At 54.6% G+C, this 17,611-nt stretch overlaps 2 protein-coding genes across 4 annotated transcripts in view; both read right to left on the bottom strand.

Annotated features, from left to right (window-relative positions):
- RPN2 (ribophorin II) overlaps window positions 1-17,611 on the bottom strand; it is a 127,688-nt gene that overhangs the window by 107,148 nt on the left and 2,929 nt on the right. The window lies entirely within an intron of this gene.
- LPIN3 (lipin 3) lies at window positions 571-16,484 on the bottom strand. Of its 3 annotated transcripts, none has more exons than XM_075108705.1 (20): window positions 16,435-16,484; window positions 10,564-10,764; window positions 10,130-10,225; window positions 9,105-9,340; window positions 8,774-8,881; window positions 8,206-8,326; window positions 7,132-7,561; window positions 6,184-6,283; window positions 5,894-6,063; window positions 5,719-5,812; window positions 5,430-5,499; window positions 4,745-4,837; window positions 4,217-4,278; window positions 3,829-3,958; window positions 3,434-3,582; window positions 3,188-3,274; window positions 1,946-2,098; window positions 1,522-1,633; window positions 1,320-1,423; window positions 571-1,210 (listed from the first exon to the last, which is right to left on the bottom strand). In XM_075108705.1, the coding sequence occupies exons 2-20, from the start codon at window positions 10,753-10,755 to the stop codon at window positions 1,066-1,068; spliced, it is 2,652 nt and encodes an 883-aa protein (XP_074964806.1). In that variant the 5' UTR covers window positions 10,756-10,764; window positions 16,435-16,484; the 3' UTR covers window positions 571-1,065. The 3 variants fall into 3 exon arrangements, with proteins under 3 accessions (XP_074964806.1, XP_074964805.1, XP_074964807.1); XM_075108704.1 differs by lacking the exon at window positions 16,435-16,484 and adding an exon at window positions 13,470-13,607; XM_075108706.1 differs by lacking the exon at window positions 16,435-16,484 and adding an exon at window positions 13,470-13,552 and having other exon boundaries at window positions 4,217-4,275.

Genomic DNA, 17,611 nt, shown 5'->3' with positions numbered 1-17,611 from the left:
GGAGAAGCTGGATGCCAAACTGGAAGGAGGCGGCCAGCAGCACTCACACCTGTTTTATTTTATGTAGTTACAGCTGGGAGCACCCACAGCAGAGGCACCAGGCTGGCTGAACACACAGCAATGCTGGCCCACAGGTTTCAGATAAGTCCCCCACGTGGGATGGGGGCAGGCTGGTTGAACCCCAACCAAACCCTGCTTTAGGACAGCTGAGCTTTCCTTGAGTGCTCCAATACAGGGGCACAGGAATAAGCTCCTGCCCTGGCACAAGATTGTGGCAGGCTGCTGGCACAGGGGAGATTCACCCACGTGCACACACACATAAAGCCAGGGTTTGCTTCCTCAATTAAGCCAGTTTTGCAGCATTACCTGAAGTAGGTAGTAGGTGAAAAATAAGAGTCCTTTTTTGGTGCAGCTGCTCCACAGGCCCAGGAAGCAGCAGGTTCTACCTCCGACTCCACCAAGAACCCTCTTGGCAGGGCACTTTGGCAGAATAAACCCACCATGTTTGTAAAAGGACACAGAGCCTGGCTCCCACTTCCATGCACAGGGCTACAGTGGACAAGAAACAGCCTGGATTAAGGCACTATTTATTAATGTTATTAGCAAAGAACACTCAAAACCCCAACAGCTTCCATCCACTTTAGGGAGTTTAAGCTACAGGACATCTTCACTCCATTGGCTACCAAACTGCAGGTAGCTAGACTGACTGGGAGCACTGGTCATACTAGAGGTAGCAATAGCTCTGCCAGAGGCTCATCAATAAATAAGTGACCCACCACCACCTTTAAAAAAGAGCCAGGTTTTAAAGGTGTTAAGAACATTAAGAAGAGACCCAGCTTACAGGATTTTTAGTTTAGTAAATGGACTTTTTGTTAAGACTCAGAGCTCCCTCTTATGCCCCCCCCCAGCCTCCTGAGAAGGGGTGCTTCTAGTGCAGAAGATGACCCGTATTAGAAGTACAAAATGCCTGAGCAGCAAACAGGGAGGAAGAGATGCACCTGGAGCATCCGGTCCTGGCAGAGGGCATACAGGAGAGCCCTGGTCAGGACTCTACAGGTAAGGGGGTCAGGAGAAGGCATCCAAGTCAACAGCAGGAAGTGGAGGTCTCCAGTAGGCAAAGTGGCTGTACTCTGGACACACCAGAGCAACATTCCCACTCTGTCCCAGGGGAGGGAAGATCAGCTCCACCAGCTCTGACAGCCGCTCGTACCTATGGGGGTAAGAAAGGAGTTGCATTGGGGTCATTGGGGTTTATTTGCTTTTCTACCCCATAAGATGCTTCTCTGGGTTAAAGCCAGGTTAACAAGCACATCGCTTACGTTGACTTGTGGTTCTTTGTGAGCTCCTGGATCAGCTCTCCCTTGGGGTTGACCGTGAATATGCGGCTCTCTGGCAGGCCCACTTGTTTATAAGCATATACATCCTGCCCAAGGAAGGCCAGCAAGGTGTGAGAGCTGCAGGAAGGCACCATCGCCACCACCCCAGCCTGAGCCCTCCCTCCTCCCCAGGGGACCCACTCACATTGGCTCTGTTCCCAAAGGCTGCGTAGAAGGGCAGCTTCATGGCAAACAGTTTTTGGATGTCCATCAAGCAGGCGATCTTGAACACCTCTGGCTTCTTCTCAATCACCTCCCTGCCGCACAACACACATGGACAGAGCAGAAGTTAGAGTGGCATCAGCTGGCCAGGACTGTGGGGAGCCAGGCTGTCCGGGGCTCAAAGAAGTGATTTGAAGGGTAAGAGAGGTTTTTGCGCATCAGGAGCTTCACCATGAAGCTCTCTGGGGAGGGCAGGCCGTTCCCCTACTGCATCCTATGAAAGGCACCCTGCACCAAGGAGGCCAGTTTAGGGCTGGGACATCCCTCAGCATTGAGCTGGGGAAGGGGGATGCCATCCCCAAGGACACGGGAGGTGCAGGGCTGGGGAGGAGGAGAGGACGCAGTACCTGTGAAAGGCAGAGAAGATGCTGCTGGGGGCGAGCAGGATGGGGCCCTTGGGGAGGGCACAGCCTTGCTCATTAACCCACTTGAGGTAGCCTTTGGTGATGTGCGCCATGCCAATTGCTCTGGCTGAGCAGTAAAGGAACTTGTAGCCGTTCCTAGAGAAAGCACAGAGAACCGCTCTGAGCTGTCCTGGACATGGCACCTTCCCTCCTCCGAAGAAGAGGAGGAGGTAGAGTACCTGGCTTAAGCCCAAACAGCAGGACTCACCCAGGAACCCAGGCTAAAACTGATCCCCATCTTCCTCACTGCTGGGGAGTGGCACTGAAGGGGGACCCCGTACCTTCCTCCCTTCCCTTCCCAGCAGCTGCACGCCCATCCTGCTGCAAAGCGCCCATGGCTGCTTGGGGCTCGTGTACCCGGACGGAGCCCCAGGCCAGCACCTTCATCACACCGGGCTGCATGTGGCTTGTAGGGAGCTGGACACAGCCCCCGCAGACCCTCAAGCAGCCAGCGCGGCTGGATGGGCACCTCGGACAGAGGGGGTACGCTGCCCTTGCGGGATCGGAGGTAGCAGGAGGCAGCCCCGGTGTCGGCGAGGGCAGCCCCAGCCCCGCAGCAGCGCGCCCGCAGCCCCCCAGCGCCCCGGGGAGTGGGAGCCCCGCGTCCCCCACGCCGAGGCTGGGCCGAACCATCCGCGGACCCACAGTGCCTCTTAGTGGCCACAGGTGCCAGGGACGGAGCTGGAGGCCGGGCTCCGCGGGGACCCGCTGCCAGCCTCGCCGGGTGCAGGGACAGCATCGCACCTCAGGGTGCAGCGGTCCCCTGGGGCCATGGGAAGGTGTAGCCAGGCACCCAGGGGGGCAACCGACACCCAAATGCTGGGTGCACCCCCGTGCCACTGCTGCACCGTGACCCAAAGGCACCTGGGCTGTGCCTGTGGCCTCTCAGGTGAAATCTCATCTCCTTCAGTGCTTGGCTACATCTCCCCAGCAAAGCCTCCACCGACACACAGTCCTCCCAGGGAAGGCAATGCAAGCATCTGCTCCCAGTGCCCAGGAGAAGGCCCCTGCTTTTCACCCCCTAACATCACCTAGACAGCACAGCAAGCATCAGCCATCACTGACAGCAGAACGTGAGGCTATTTTGGCCAGCATCAGTGATCAAGGAGCCCTGACTGACTCCCACTAGGCCCCTCGACCATCACCCTCCCACTTCCCCTTGGCTTCCATTGATCCAATACATACAGATGGATTTTGTGGAAGAGCTTAGCAATCCCCTGATGAGTCCAGTCTTTTCCCAGATGCGGCAAGATGTGCCCAAGAGCATCTGACCTAGAAAGGAAGACAACCAGGTTAGGATGATCCAGCCTGGTGGTTGTCCAGAAGACGATGTGATTTGTGGTCCCTCCTGGCTGCTTACACTAGCCTTGAAAGTACACTTTCCCATAAGAGGGGGGAGCAGGGATGTGGGGTGGGAATAGAGCTCTTTACTTGGTGATGGTGCCATCGATGTCTGAGATCACCACCTTGTCATCCCAGTTCCACAGGTAGATGGTGGCCTCGCAGCGGCAGGTGCCCTGGTACTGAGTTGTTACACTGAATGCCACTTCATTGGGGCCATCCTGCAGTTTCAGTCTTCCCTGTGGCAGAGGGGGAACAGAAGTGGTACACCAGCACCAATTCATACCAGGCCAAGGTTTGCCAGAGGACAGACTGCCACCTGGGCTGACCAGAAACCCCAAACCTCTACAGGGTGGCCACCCAGACCGAAATACTTGGATGGCCTATGAAAACTTGAGGTCAGGAGTAGTAAACCCTTTTTTAACGGTTGGTCACCCCTACACATACAAGCAGGCAGTGAAGGAGGAGGAAAGTACAGTACATACAATTTGTTCGGAGGAGAGCCGCAGGGTTTTCTTGTAGGTTGGCACAGATTTCTGTGCAGGGGCATCCATTGCTAACATGTCCCCAGGATGCAGGGGCTCATCATCACTGGATGACCCCTCTTCCTCCTGCCTATACAAAGGTGGGAAGAGCATGTTGGCTTTACTCTGCAGATCACAGCTTTCATCATGAGCACCAGGGGAGCTCTGGAGGGAACCCAGGACAACCCACCCACCACAGAGGAGCTTGGCTGGACCAGGGTCAGCCAGAGCCTTAAAGCTTTCTGTCCTCATACATTAGGTAGACTTGGGAATAACTGGTCATTTAGGAGAAGAGGAGATCAGGAGCACGCACAGACTCCTAAAGGCAAACTGGGAGGCAGGCACTCACCTCTGCTGAGCAGGGTTGGGCTGCAGCATCCCCACATTGGCTTTCCCTGGCCTTGACTGCTGCTGCAGGCAGAGAGTGGTGTCATCAGCACATTAGTGCCAAGGGCAGGAGCTGCTTTGCTTTACCACCACTTGGAGCAGCGATACCAGAAATGAGGTGGCAATGCATCACCCTGCCTTCACAAGGACACTGCCCCATGGAAAAGGAAGCACAGGCAGGGTGGGGCAGGGAGACCAGCAAGGACACATGGTGCCTGGGCTGTGCCATAAGAGGCACATGGCAAGAGGTCTCAGCATTACAAGGTCCACATTACCAGGCATTGTTCTGCTGTTCAGGCATTAACAGACCTGAGGGGACAGCAGCAACCTTCAGAAGTCACCTTGCCAACAGGTCCCTCTGGCTGTTCTCGTACTCAGCCCCAGGCCATCCCCAGGACCCTGCTGCTCTCCTACCCCCACCCCTGCCAGCCACGAGAATAATGTCTGTCCCATGGGGACGTGGTTGTCACAGCCACCACTGCAAACACACCTCCTCTACTGGGAATTCTTTCCTCCTCCAGGAGAACCACCACCTGCTGCCTTTCTTTGGCATCTTCTCCTTCACCAGTTGGTCAATGGTGCTCTGTGAACGTGGCAGAAGATGGGAGGAAGTCAGTCCTCAGCCCAGGGAGGCTCAGCTACCAACAGGCTAAGGAGACCCTTGTCCAGGCAAGGATTCCTTTGCAAAATTGTTCACAGGATAAGATGTGTGACTCCTGACACACTGTGAGCTGAGATGGTTTGGGGGTGAAGGGTACAGTGACTTGTTCCCTTCATGCAGCTTGGGACAAAAAAAAAAATCTGGATGCCGTATTCCATACAACCCCAGCCAGGTCTACAGAGCCCTGGAGCAGACTCACACAGCCCTAAATCCTCCAGACTGCCAGGGCCCCTGGATCTGGTCAGCCTTGCACAGATACAGCCATCAGAATAGGAGATTTTTGACAAGTAAATCTCTGCTCTCCAGGTGTCAGTGGTACCCAGGTATCAAAAAGTCACCTGGAGGTACCTCTGGGCAAAAGGCCAGACTTCAGGGTTTGTGGGCTGGACTGATATTCAGCTCTGCCCCAGAGTGCCTGCAAAGCCCCCAGTGGGCAGCTTGGCCTCCTGAAACCCCACTGCACTCTTCAAGCCCTGCTGAGAAGCATGGCCAGTAAGTGTGTTGGGCCACTGACCTCAGGAATGTTCCTCTGGAAAGCCTGCAAGGACAGGACCATGGGAGCAGCCACTGCCCAGTTGTAATACCTGGAAGAAGCAAGAGGGATGGGAACATCACCACTCCCAGAGCAAGGGGTGATTCCAGATCACCATCCTGCAGCATGGCCTGAAGGTTCCCTCCCACAATTACTGCAGTATAGTCATTGCCTGGGATGGAGTCACACTCCTACAAGAGTGTTTCTGTAGGAACAGAGGGGCCACCCTGGTCATTGTGGGATGAAGCAGCAGGAAGAGCAAGCCACTCACTTCTTGTTGATCAGTATCACCAGGTTTGGGTCATCAATGAGTCCTGGATTCTCAGCAAACTGCTGGTAGGACACCATGTGCTCCATGAACTTCTCTGGTGGGACAGAGGCTGTGTCATGCCACTGGTGTATATAATAAATTTCAGGACAGCAGATTCACCTCCCCTCCCACCTACCACAAGAGATCTGCTTGCTGCCCCCCAGGCCTCCACAGAGTGACAGGGCAATTGTGGGCATCAAATCTGAGTTGGAGTCCGTGGGGCTGTCAGTGGGCAACTCAGATGGCAGCTGGACACACAGAGGGTTGCTGGGGTCTGCCACAGGCTTTGAACTCTGCTCTACATCACTACCAGCAAGAGAAGAAACAGTGGCAACATCAGGCAATATCTTTAGACATACCTCCATCCTGTGCTGTAAGGGAATTGTTCAAGGAGGTCTGAGCTTGGCCAGCTGGGGCAACCCATACCTCCTGGGGAAATAGAGAGACACCTGCTCCTCATCCAGGCTGGAGAGGTCTTCCAGGTAAACATCACTGGGACCCAAGTGAGGACTTGTTTTGATGGTTCCTCAATGCACAGACAAAAGGGAGACAGTTTAGCTGAATCACCTTTCCAACCATCTCAGCATCTATTGAGAAAGCCAACAGCATTTCTCTATATCATATTCATATATCAAATAAGAGTGCATTGCTTCTCCTACTTGAAAAGCTGCCTTAGATCAACAGAAGTACCTCAAGACACCTGCACTGGCATAAGACCACTTGCCAAGAGGACACAAAGGACAGGCCAAAGTCCTGCCTACATTCTGCTATGACAATCTGAAGGTGCCATCTGAAGCTAGCAGCATGCAAGATAACACTTTGTGAACTCCCTCTTTGTGCAGTAAGGAATTCCAAGCATCTCTTCAGGGAGATGATTTTGTTCTGAATTTATGCTGGCTGGAAGAGTAAGGTTGGTTAGGACAGGTAGCAACATAAAAGTCCTTAAATACGTTGTCAAGGAAGACATGCATGCTTTGCTCTGTATGATTTTCCACCTGACTTGGCGTGCTCAGGATGAAGACACAAGTCAGGCCAGGTGCTGCTAGACACTCCAAGTTAAGGTATGGTCTAAACTGCTGAGAAATCTTCTAAGCTCGCAAAAGCAGAGACATCTAAGGATGGACTTGAGGAGATTAAGGCAAGAAAGCCTTCCTGGGGAGCTGGGTGATCACTGAAGAGAGGACACCTGAGGAATGTCTCTTCAAAGCAAAGGAGCTGGTAGCACATGGAGACAGCAAAGCAAATATATCACACCTGGAATACCCAGGGCAGTCATGAAGGAGTTACACTGAATTAATAGCCTAGTCCCCCATCCAAGTCAGATACATCTGCAGGCTCAAACACCACTTCCAGGAGCACCAGTCACCCACTCACCTTGTCTCCTCTGGCTTTCCAGCTGGGGCTCAGGGCCCTCTGAGCCCACCTGCCTCAGAGCGGTGGCTCCCTCAAAGGGCTCCACATCTGGTTGAACCTCTGGTACAACACTCCTGCCTCCCTCCTGTTTCTCTTGTGGGGCTGAGGCGGCCTCCAGCAAGCTCTCTTTCCCCACAGCACTGGGGATGTCCTTCAGCCTGGGGAGGATGTTCCCATCCTGGGGTGCAAGTGTTGGCTCAACAACAGACACAGCGGAGAAACAAGGTACACCCTGGTGTCCCACTGGGCTTGGACCTCCTCCCAAACCTTCAGAGGTGGCAACAAGATGAGTTGTCTCATCCACTGGGACTGGTGTCACAGAGACAGTAGTTGCTGCAGTAGCAAAGGTCTTTGCTGGCTTTGCTGGTTCAACTCGTTCTGATTTATTCACCTCAAAGAAAGCAGAACAGGTTTGAGGATGGGAAGTTGCCCAAAGCACCAGGCAAAAGAGGTCAACCCCTCTAAGGCTGCCTGGCCACAGCCACCTCTACTTTAGAATCATAGAATTGTTAAGGTTGGAAGAGACCCTTAAGATAGGTTAGCAGTTGGACTCTATCACTGCCAAGTCCACCACTAAACCATATCCTCAAGCACCACGTCTACCCTTCTTTTAAATACCTCCAGGGATGGAGACTCAACCATTTCCCTGGGCAGCCTGTTCCAATGCCTGACCACTATTTCAGTAAAGAAGTTTTTCCTAACATGCAACCTAAACTTCCCCTGGCGCAGCTTGAGGCCATTTCCTCTCGTCCTATCGCTTGTTACTAGGGAGAAGAGTCCAACCCCCACCTCGCTACAACCTCTTTTCAGGTTGTTGTAGAGAGCAATAATGTCTCCCCTCAGCCTCCTCTTCTCCAGACTGAACAACCCCAGCTCCCTCAGCCACTCCTCAAAAGACTTGTTCTCCAGACCCTTCACCAGCTTCGGTGTCCTTGTAGTGAGGGGCCCAAAACTGAACACAGTACTTGAAGTGCGGCCTCACCAGGGCCGAGCACAGGGGCACCATCCTGCAAGAGAGCAAGAGCAGGAACTCACCTGAGGGAGCCTTCCCCAGGTCCACTGCACGTGGGATTCAGCCCCTAGAGCAAAACTCTCCTGCGGTCTGATCTCCAGCTCAGAGTCGCTTTTGGGAGAAGATGGATGGCTCAGGCTGGGGCTACAAGAAGAGAAGGTAATGTTGGACCTCATCTACCCTGCAGCCCCATACTTTCCTATTACTGCAAGGACATTTAGGGCCAAGAATCCTGTAAGGTTGATTTCCCAAGGAGTCAGTTCTGCCCCATAAGACTATTCTTTACAAATGAGCAAGACCTATAGGAAGCTGAGGCCCAAGGAAGCAAAGTGTTAATGCCACCAGTTGTCCAGAAGCAGCTCAGCAGCAGAGGCAGGAGAGCCCTGTGCATGCAGGCTTCTTGCATCTGTGACCATGGCCAGAAGTATCCCTCACAGGCTCTAAGTTTTCTTCCAGCCACACCATATCAGGCCAGGAAAACCCTCCTCTCCTGACACCCCCAAATTCCTTTTCCTTACTGCCTCCCCAGCCGCAAGGCACATCCCCTGCTGTCACCAAAGCCAAGCAGATTGCCTTGGCTCTATCCATTACCTGTCCACAGAGGCCAGCTCCCCATCAGAATAAGGGTGCATCTCCGGGGACTGTAACGTCCCAGTTTCTTCTTCAGGGATATCAGTGAAAGAGAAATATACTGAATCACTGCAAAGGAGGAAAGAGGTCAGTTATGCTACTCCCAGGCACCAGCCTCCTCACCTGGAAAGCTGGCAATACACAACTTCATCATTTCCACTGGCTTTCTACTCCACAGGAGGCTGGGGTCCAACTCAAAACACTGTTCCTGTGTTTCAGTACTGCTGGGCATCACCAAGCAAACCTACAGGCTCGACCCACTGCACCATCCTGCCCAGACCAAACCACTCACCTGGGGGCTGGCAGCTTGCACGGCTCCTCCACAGATACCTCACTTTCGGTCTCCTCACAGCCTTCTAACTTGGAGTCCAACACCTCCTTCCGCTTGGGCTTCCTCCTGCGTCGCCTCCTTTTGCGCAGGGTCGCTTCAGCACTGGAGACCTCCTGCCCATGAGAGGGCTGAGCAGCATCCTCTGGGCTCTCCTCAGTGGGGATGGGGGACGTGCAGAGGCAAGAAGGGATGCTGCCCTGCAACAGGGATGGAAAAGCCCATCAGGTCCAGCTTCCTCTTTTGCAGCCTGGCAGCTCATGGCTGTCATCTATGCAACATACGCCACCAGCACAACCAAAACCAAGCCCTCAGCTTGGGGGTGGTTTTGTAGTTAGGCTCAGAAGGAAAGGTTTTGTACGTGCAACATGCGAGTTAAAAAATACAAGCAAAACCCACAAAAACAGGGTTATCCAGCCACAAGCTAAAGACATCTTTAGCACAGGCAAGGAGAGGCAGGCAGGAGATGGCACCACAAGACCAGAATTACAAAGGCTGCAAGTGGGATTCAGCTCTAGAGCCCTCTCCTTGCTCTCAAACCCAGCCCAAACTAGCAGCAACCACAAGTCAGCCTGGGAGAGATCTGCCAAGGCTTCTTGAGGCCACAACTAGTCTCATCCCGCTTCCCAGTAGAGTGGGCAGCCTGCCACAGCATCCAACCCACTCTCATCCCTGTCACAAGATCCCCCAAGAGGCCAAGCCCCGAGATATCTGCCTGGCTGGCCAGCAGCCATGCCCAGGGAGGGAGGACAGTTTGGGATGAAGATACTCAGTCTAATGCTCCCTCAGGGTGCTCTACTGCCCAAATCCTCCACACTGGTTACAAGGTCCTGTGAGTAGGAACCTTTCCAGACACAAAAAATGTTAGAGGTGATAATGGAGTCACCTTGGGGAAGGAAAGCAGCCCAGACTTGGTCCTTCCACCTCAAGCCTGCATTTCCAGGTGGTCGCAGCAGGACACAGACCAGCAGCACCTCTTCATCACCAACCTCATTTTCCTCTGACTCCTGGACGAAGAACGCCTCTCCGTTGTCACCCAGCTTCATGTGCAGGTCCACAGGCTCCCCATTGATTTCAATGTCAACCTGGCAAGGGGCAGAAGCAGCCTGTCCATCTGAACCCACTCACCCATCGGCATACAGGAACACAGTTTCCCAGGGAGAGGAGGAGATGTGGTTTCTCCCAGGGCTGACAGCTACCCAGCCTTTGAGGTAAGGGACCTCTCCCAGTTTTTCTGGGAAGAACAGTCCTCCCTAGAAGAGGCTGGGTTCCATTTGATGCATCCCATCTCAAAATTGGCAAGCATCCCTTTCAACAGGGCTCCCATTCCCCTCAAAGTTCTTCTCTAACCTGTGGGTTATGGAATATCCTAGGTCTGGAGACACCAGAGAGGAAGCATAGTCCCAGAGCAGGCAGCACTTACCACCTTCTCCTTGGAGTGCAGCACACCCAGCTTCCCAAAGCGCACGTGAAATGGGGAGCACTGGAAGGAGTTATCGGGCTGCCTCACCACGACCACATCAATGCAGCCCGTCAGGGTAGCGGGGTTCAGACCCCGGTATAGCTCCTTCACCGTGATGAAGACAGTCTCAGCAAGCTGCCCCACGTAGTTCATTGTTTGAGACTGCAAGTGGGAGACAGGAATAGACTCAGGTGGGGTGGAAAAGGGCTCCAGCAGCTAAATGCAATGTGAATTTACTCTAGGAGAGTCACTTCACAGCTGCAAACACAGCCCCATCATGGGGACAGTTAAGCCTCTAGGGAAACTGAGGCAAACACATGAAGGGCCTTGATGGAGATCAGCCAGAGCCTCTGAGAGCACCAGAAAACAGGACAGAAGCCAGAGCACTAGTTATTGCATCCAACCTGGAAGAGAGAGACTTTTGCCTTTGGGATGCACCATCGCATTTGCCCCTCGTGGGGGGAGGCAAATACTACCTCACAGCAACAAGTTGTCAATATCCTGTTCAAACAAGAATTTCATTCCCAGTAGACCTCCTGCCCTGCACTGTCCTTAAAAATCCCCTCAGGGTAGAGAGGTGGGAAGTGTGAGTTGCTGCTGCATACACCACATGCTTGCTATGAACAAATTCCAAACCTAACGTTTCCCACTCGGAGGGGAAGGCACCGCACCTAGGCATTGCCAAACCAGCCAGACGTGGCCCTTGTTGAAGCCAGAACTCCCTGGTCTCCATCATCCACCTGGCCAGGGAATCCCAGCAAAGGGGCTGTGCTGCCCAGAGGACACCCGCACAGCTCTGCAATGCTGTTTTCACAGGGCATTGCTGCACTCTGAGGTTGCACAGCTCGTGGTTTTCATTAGCAAGAACATGTAGGACAGCCTTGCCTGCTTCCTGCTCATCCACTCGCCTGCTCACATCCTCCAGCTGCTCACTTCCCAAGTAGAAACAATTCCCCTCCGCCACACTGGAGGGGAGGTGTGGCTGCAAGGACCATGGAGAATTGTGTGGTCCATGCTGGGTCTCACAGCACAGCCATGCCTCCAGCCACACAAGGTAGCACAGGCACCAAAGGCTCTCATGCAGCCCCCAGTCCTGCAGGCCACCACTGGAAGCTGCCTCCTGATCAATACACCGAAATCCCGGGAATATTTTCTTGCAAATCTATGTCAGAGTGCTGAGTGTTGGTCCCAGCCCCTGGGCCAGAGGAGCCCCTTGCTCGGTTTGCTCAGCACCCGGCATCAGCAGGACAACAGTGTCAGTGCATCGCACCAGAGGCTGGGAACCACAGAGGCTGAGCCCAGCTCCCCGAGCTGCCAGCTCTGCACCCCACCTTGTCCCAAGAAGAGGATGAGGACACAAGATGACCACTTCAGAAGGACCACAGCTGAACTAAGAGAAGCCTCTTGTGTTGATAGCACGACCAGATGATGGCATGTTGTCCCTGGTGGCTCTCAGCACAGCCCCCAGTGTACACCCAACCCAAGGGGTAGCTAGTGAGAGTTGGCTCCTTACCCAAAGGGATGAGGACAAGCAGGGGCCACCTGATGAGTCCTCTGCCCCAGCAGGCACCCAGCCTCTCCAATCCATTTTGCACAAGCTCAGCCCCGTCCTGTTCCCAGACATGCCTCTGGGAAGGTGGCCTGAGGGGGCAGATGCAGTCCCTGCTCCATGTCCCGTCCCCCCCACCTCTCCCAGAGAGTCAGGAATAAGCCCAAAGCCCAGATGCTCCCTGGGTAGAGGATGGAGGGAAGCACTAGCCAGCTCCAGAAGCTTCGGTGCCTCCATCAGCTCTGCTGTGAGTGGGGCCAGGGTCACAGGGCCACCCACCAACCTGCTGAGCCCAGCTTTCCCAGGCATCGCTGCTGTTGCGGGCAGCCCTCCAGCTTGCTGTGCTGCAGGGCCTGGCAGCAAACAGGGGAGAGCTCCTCGCTGCAGAGGGTGGGGGGTTCGGAGAAGAGGAACTATCAGGCTGACCCCGATGCTCCCAGGTCAGCGCTGATGGGCTCCTGGCTAGGGCATACATTGAGACAGACCTGAAAAGCGTATAGGGAAAATGGCCTGCAGGGTTTGGAAGGAGTCCCCAGGAACAGCCCTACACCAAGCAGTACCTTCACAGTGAACGCAAGGTACGAGGGCTTGACACTGTGCTACAGCCACACAGTGAAACATGCTGCTGAGCCCCTCGTGCCAGGGCCACATCCCTTGTGCAAAGCCAGCGTGCCCACCATGGGACTTCATCCCTCATTGCCTCAATATGCAGCCGCCCCCTCCCCAGGCACCTGCCTGCATGTTGCTGGGGACCCAGTCGGTCACAGAGCTCGGGACACTGGTACAGTTTTCAGCTCAGCAAGTTTAACTGCATGTGGATTTCACCCAGGACAACTGGAGGCAGGCAGAGAACAGAGAGAAGAGTCTCAGACTTCTCAGAGCTCTCAGCCCTACCACATATAGAACAGGTCCATTAGGGAGATAAAGAATAAGTTACACCCTGGAAACAGATTAACAGGTGGACAGGGCAGGAGAAAGGGTTTTCAAGCCACCCCAAGGACACCAAGCCACATTCAACAAATAAACCCTACAGAGGAACAGGGCATCCCCACCCCTCAACCCCAGCAGCCTCACAGTCCTTCACCACACAGCTCCTGCAGAGGAGAAAGCAGGAAATCCTCCCCCATGGAGGCAACACAGCTCACATCCATCTCTTCAGCCTTCCAAAATAAACCAAATAGTTTGCTAACACCAGCCTGCTCTGCTTCTAGGCAGCAGCAAGCCAGGCCACCCCACAAACAGCACACCCTTCCCACCCTGCACATCCACGCTCCCCATCCGTCACACACTACAAACTGCTGGGGACCTTCCCTGTTACCTGGGCAGCTGCTGGACCTCAGCACCTCCTCAACTTTGGGGGACCCAGCTCAGAAACCCCAGGCGCTGCCCTCTGCCAGCAGTAATGCTCGCTCACCCTCAGGTCCTCCTCTCCCTGCTTCCTGTTGCTCACCTGAGCAAGGGGAGGGCCCTGTCTCCCAAAGAGCACCCAGTCCCTGTGCTGTGCCTCCCGCCGAGCCTATGAGGGCTCCTGGGAGGCCAGAGGGTGGATCCGGGGAGGCAGCTGACACCTGCATGGAGCAGCTGTGTCTCATTGCAGCCAGCTCGTTTGCTCCAGCAGCTCCGGGCTGAGCTGCCAACTGCCTTGCGCTGATGGAGAGCCTTCCTCCCTCCTTCTCCCACCCATCATCCCGCAAGGCCACTGCAGCCCAACCCACCAGGCTGGAAGTTCCAAGGACAGGCCTTTCATTTTCCAGACCAGATCGCCCAGCGTTTAACCCCTCAGGGCACAAACTAGAGAAAGCCCCAGCTCTCAGGACCCCAGGGGAGACTGACCCCTCTGGAAAGGAGCTCGCAGAGGCTGAGTGTGCAGTTATGGGAAAAATCTGTCTTGCAATGGCTGGAGAGCATCCTCACACAGCCATGGCCGGGCTGAGGACAGTCCAGAGTTGGGAAGTTTCTTGCCAGGGAACCTGTGCTAGATACTAATTTCTCCCTCCTCCATAGGGCTATAGGGATTGCTATAGGATCATATGGACTAGGACCATGAAGGGTGGGTAGGGTGATAATTGCTGTGTTGCAATTACTTAATTACTCCTGGATGTAAGACTGGGTGCACCTTGGCCAGGTTCAGATTGGGAGGAATGTGGAAGGTGCTGGTGTGTGGTGCTTCCGTGGAGGAATGAGGCTTCACCAGAACCTGAGGCTTTGGGGGACTTGGAGGGATATTTTAGCTGCTCCTCAATAACTGCGAACTTCGGAAAAATGAAATTGGGTGAACTAATTTCATTGTGCAACCTGGGACTGGGACCAGGCTGGAACACAGGGACTTCTTGCGCAAACCAGCCCATGCCCCTGGGCAAGCAGGGGAAGGTAGCATTTCTTACTGGGACAGCTAATGCCACTCATCCTCCTGCAAAATCCTCCAAGCTACTGCTGTGTCGTGCTGTATGCTGCAGAGAGCCCAGCCTGCCTGTCGCATCCACCCTTGGCAGTCCTGGGTGCAGCCCTGGGGGCTCCACAGACCTGTCACCACAGGGTGGTGGCTTTCCCTCCCCTTCTCCCAGCCTCCAGCCCTCCCTGCCCTTCCCCTGCGCTGCTGCAGAGTCCCAGGGTGTGGGTACCCTGCACCCCAGCAGCCCCTGCCTGCAGCCCTGTTTTACCTCTCCACCTCCATCATTGTCGCTTTCTGCCTTTTGGGTTTTTTGGGGGTTTTTTTTTTGCCTTTTTTTTCCTCCTGGCCTTAAGAAAGCTTTGGGATGCAAAGAAGTACCGAGCACCATTTTACAGAAGCACCACCAAAGCCCACAGTGAAGCCTTAACAAGACATAAAGGGAGAGAGTGGGTGGCCAAGCCCTAGGGGCTCCTCTGCCCTGCGTTATCTCCAGTGGGATGAAAAAACAGAGCAGGGGTTAAAAGCACAAAAAAACAGAGGCTTTAAGAAAACCAAGGCTTTCCAGGTCTCCATGGGCCTGACAGCAGTGGGGAGGTGATGGAGGAATAGCCAGGTGAACTTAGGTGGTAGGGACTTTTTGTGCCCCCCAAAAAGTGCATTGGATCCCACCAGGCTATGACTCCCCAAGGGCAGGGATGTGGCTGGTGTGGGGTCTGCCCTGTGACCGCCTGACCCGCTGTGAAGGCAATTCCCCAGCACCCTCTGCGCTGAGTTTTGGAGTGACGTGGGCTGAGTGGCTGCGGCTCCTGGTCTGCGCGAGGGCTGGTGGCACTCTGGGGACGAAGGCTCTTTGCTGGTGTGCGCGCAGGGCTCTCCCACCCATCAGTCACAGAGCTGACATTGCTTTGTGAGAGCAGGGAAATGCCAAAGCTGGAGGGTGGCTGCTTAAAACCTCTTTAGTCCCTGAGGAGAAGGGTCCAAACCACTGGGGCTGGTCACCGCTGATGGGTTGATCTGCAGAAATGCTGCAGCTCATTCTCAGCTGTCACCTCCCTGTGCCTCAGTTTTCTCAGCTCTGCCATACTGGTGAGGTTGGTGGCAGCGGGAGGCACAGAGACCCCTCCTGTGCCCGTACAGCGCTGAGCACAGCCTGGACACAAGGTCCCAGACCCAACATGGGAACTTTCCTAAATGCTGTAACAAACCAGCTAAGGAAGGATGCCTGTTTTCCAGCAGCTTAATATTTCTGAGAGCTCTACCCCTCAGTGAAATTGGACTGAAAGCAGCTATTGTGGGTGGCCAGGCACGGCTGCGGTCCCTGAGGAGGGTGGGCTGGCACCAGGCAGCACCAGCTGCCGACCCCAGCGAGGCTCGTGGGGAGCCCGGGGCGGGTGGCTGCCACCAAACCCTGCAGCCCACGGCCAGGTCACCAGGCACTCACACCCAGCAGGGAAGGAGCCCGCTGTAACCTCAGTCTAGACACCTCGGGATGTGACATCTCAAGTGCTTTGTCCTTGTCACGGCATCTTAGACTAGTGCTTGGTGAAGGCACCAGAGTGGGTCTCACCCAGGGCAGTGGTTTACACCCTGCAAATCCTGGGGCTGCAACACAAACCCCAGGGCTGGAACACAAAAGCAAAGACAAATATGGGCTGCAGATGCCTGGTACCTGGTCAAAAATGCCACAGAGGACATTTCAGCAACACAGGACACCATTTCTTCCTGAGCCAGCTGAACACATCCTCAGGTGAGCACAGAGAAGGAAGGCAAAGCCAGCAACTAGCACACGGGCAGCTCAGCCTTGCTGTGGCTCCAGTCCCCCAAGCTCTGGACACAGGGACGAGCACTTGGCACTCGGGACCCTGCAGAATCAGCTTCCCCCATCACTTACCTCCAAGGTTCCTTGCTCAGCTGGTTTCCCCTGCTGGCCGTTATGCCTGGCTTCCGACACACCGGACTTTGCTCATCCCTCAGTGCCCCTGCAGCAGATCTGCCACGGCTGCGCTCGGTGATGCCTGTACCTCCATCCGTGCTACCCTGCAACCCAGCCCGAGCCATTTTACTTACTACTCCTTTCTCCTCCAAAAATTTTAAAGCACTTTTAATTGCCATGGTAATTTTTTGCAAAGCCATACAATTATTCTTGGTTCCTGCCAGCTGCTTTTCATACCCCCTCTTACTCCCCCTTCCTTTTTTTTTTTTTTTTCTGAAGGTGAGCCCTGCAGATCCATCACTCCCTGGGCTTGTAACCATGAGCACCCCAATCTCTCCGTACATCCTCCCCCCAGGAGTGGCTCCAAGAGGGTGAGGTTTCTTCGCCCTTTTGGGAACTCCACAACCCACAGATGTTTGCAATGAGCCTTTGCAAAACGAGATGGCTTTTTTTATTAGTCAACCAAGAGGCAATTATTTTCAGCTCCTTGCATTCCAATGGAAAAGCAAAGCTCACACCCGCCTCCATCCTGGCACTCCCTACCCGTCTCGGATCGCAGCGTTCACCCCGCACAGGGTAGCAGCACAGCCGGCCGCACTCTGACCCCTCGGTGCTGCCTTGCAGGCTCTGCCGTGCCTCCACCAGCCAGCAGCGCTGGAAACCACAATCCCAGCATTTCCAGTGCCTCTCCAGAAAAACTCCATCCATCCACTAGGCAGTTGGGAGCACCCCAGGCACTCGCTGCCCGGGAGACTCCTAAATTTTCCTCTGTCCCAGAAAAACAAGTCTTGCCTTCAGTCGCAGGGTGGGAGAGAGGACAAGCCGTGTCAAAGACGGGCTTGTTTTTTCCCCTCTTTGTATTTCAACAGCTGCTACAGACAAGCCAGGCCACAGCCAATTCTTCGGCTGCCTCCAAGGTGGAGGTTGATGGGGTTTTTTTCCTCCTCCCTCAGTCATCACGTTATTTCTCCAGGATTTTCCCAGCTGCCTAAGTTAATCTTTGAGCAGCCCAGCAGTCCCTCAGGACACTTCTCCTTGGATCCTCCCCTTGCTGCCTGCTTCTTCGTGGGCCTGGGGTGAAACGTCTGGAGGGAGGGTGGACAATCCAACTGTAAGAGAGACCCAGAAGCTGGCC

The sequence above is a fragment of the Phalacrocorax aristotelis genome, chromosome 13 (genome assembly GCF_949628215.1).
Source record: "Phalacrocorax aristotelis chromosome 13, bGulAri2.1, whole genome shotgun sequence".
Classification (NCBI taxonomy): Eukaryota; Metazoa; Chordata; class Aves; order Suliformes; family Phalacrocoracidae; genus Phalacrocorax; species Phalacrocorax aristotelis.
This window is presented reverse-complemented; position numbering and strand designations above follow the sequence as displayed.

What these genes read in the sequence shown, in the direction of transcription:
- LPIN3 (XM_075108705.1), bottom strand. Translation starts at nt 10,755, where the DNA reads ATGAACTACGTGGGGCAGCTTGCTGAGACTGTCTTCATCACGGTGAAG. An exon ending in GGAAAGCCAGAGGAGACAAG is followed by an intron (nt 6,284 to 7,131) that starts GTGAGTGGGTGA and finishes CTGTGCATTGAG; the next exon opens with GAACCATCAAAACAAGTCCT. An exon ending in CTCTTCCACAAAATCCATCT is followed by an intron (nt 2,099 to 3,187) that starts GTATGTATTGGA and finishes TGCTTTCTCTAG; the next exon opens with GAACGGCTACAAGTTCCTTT.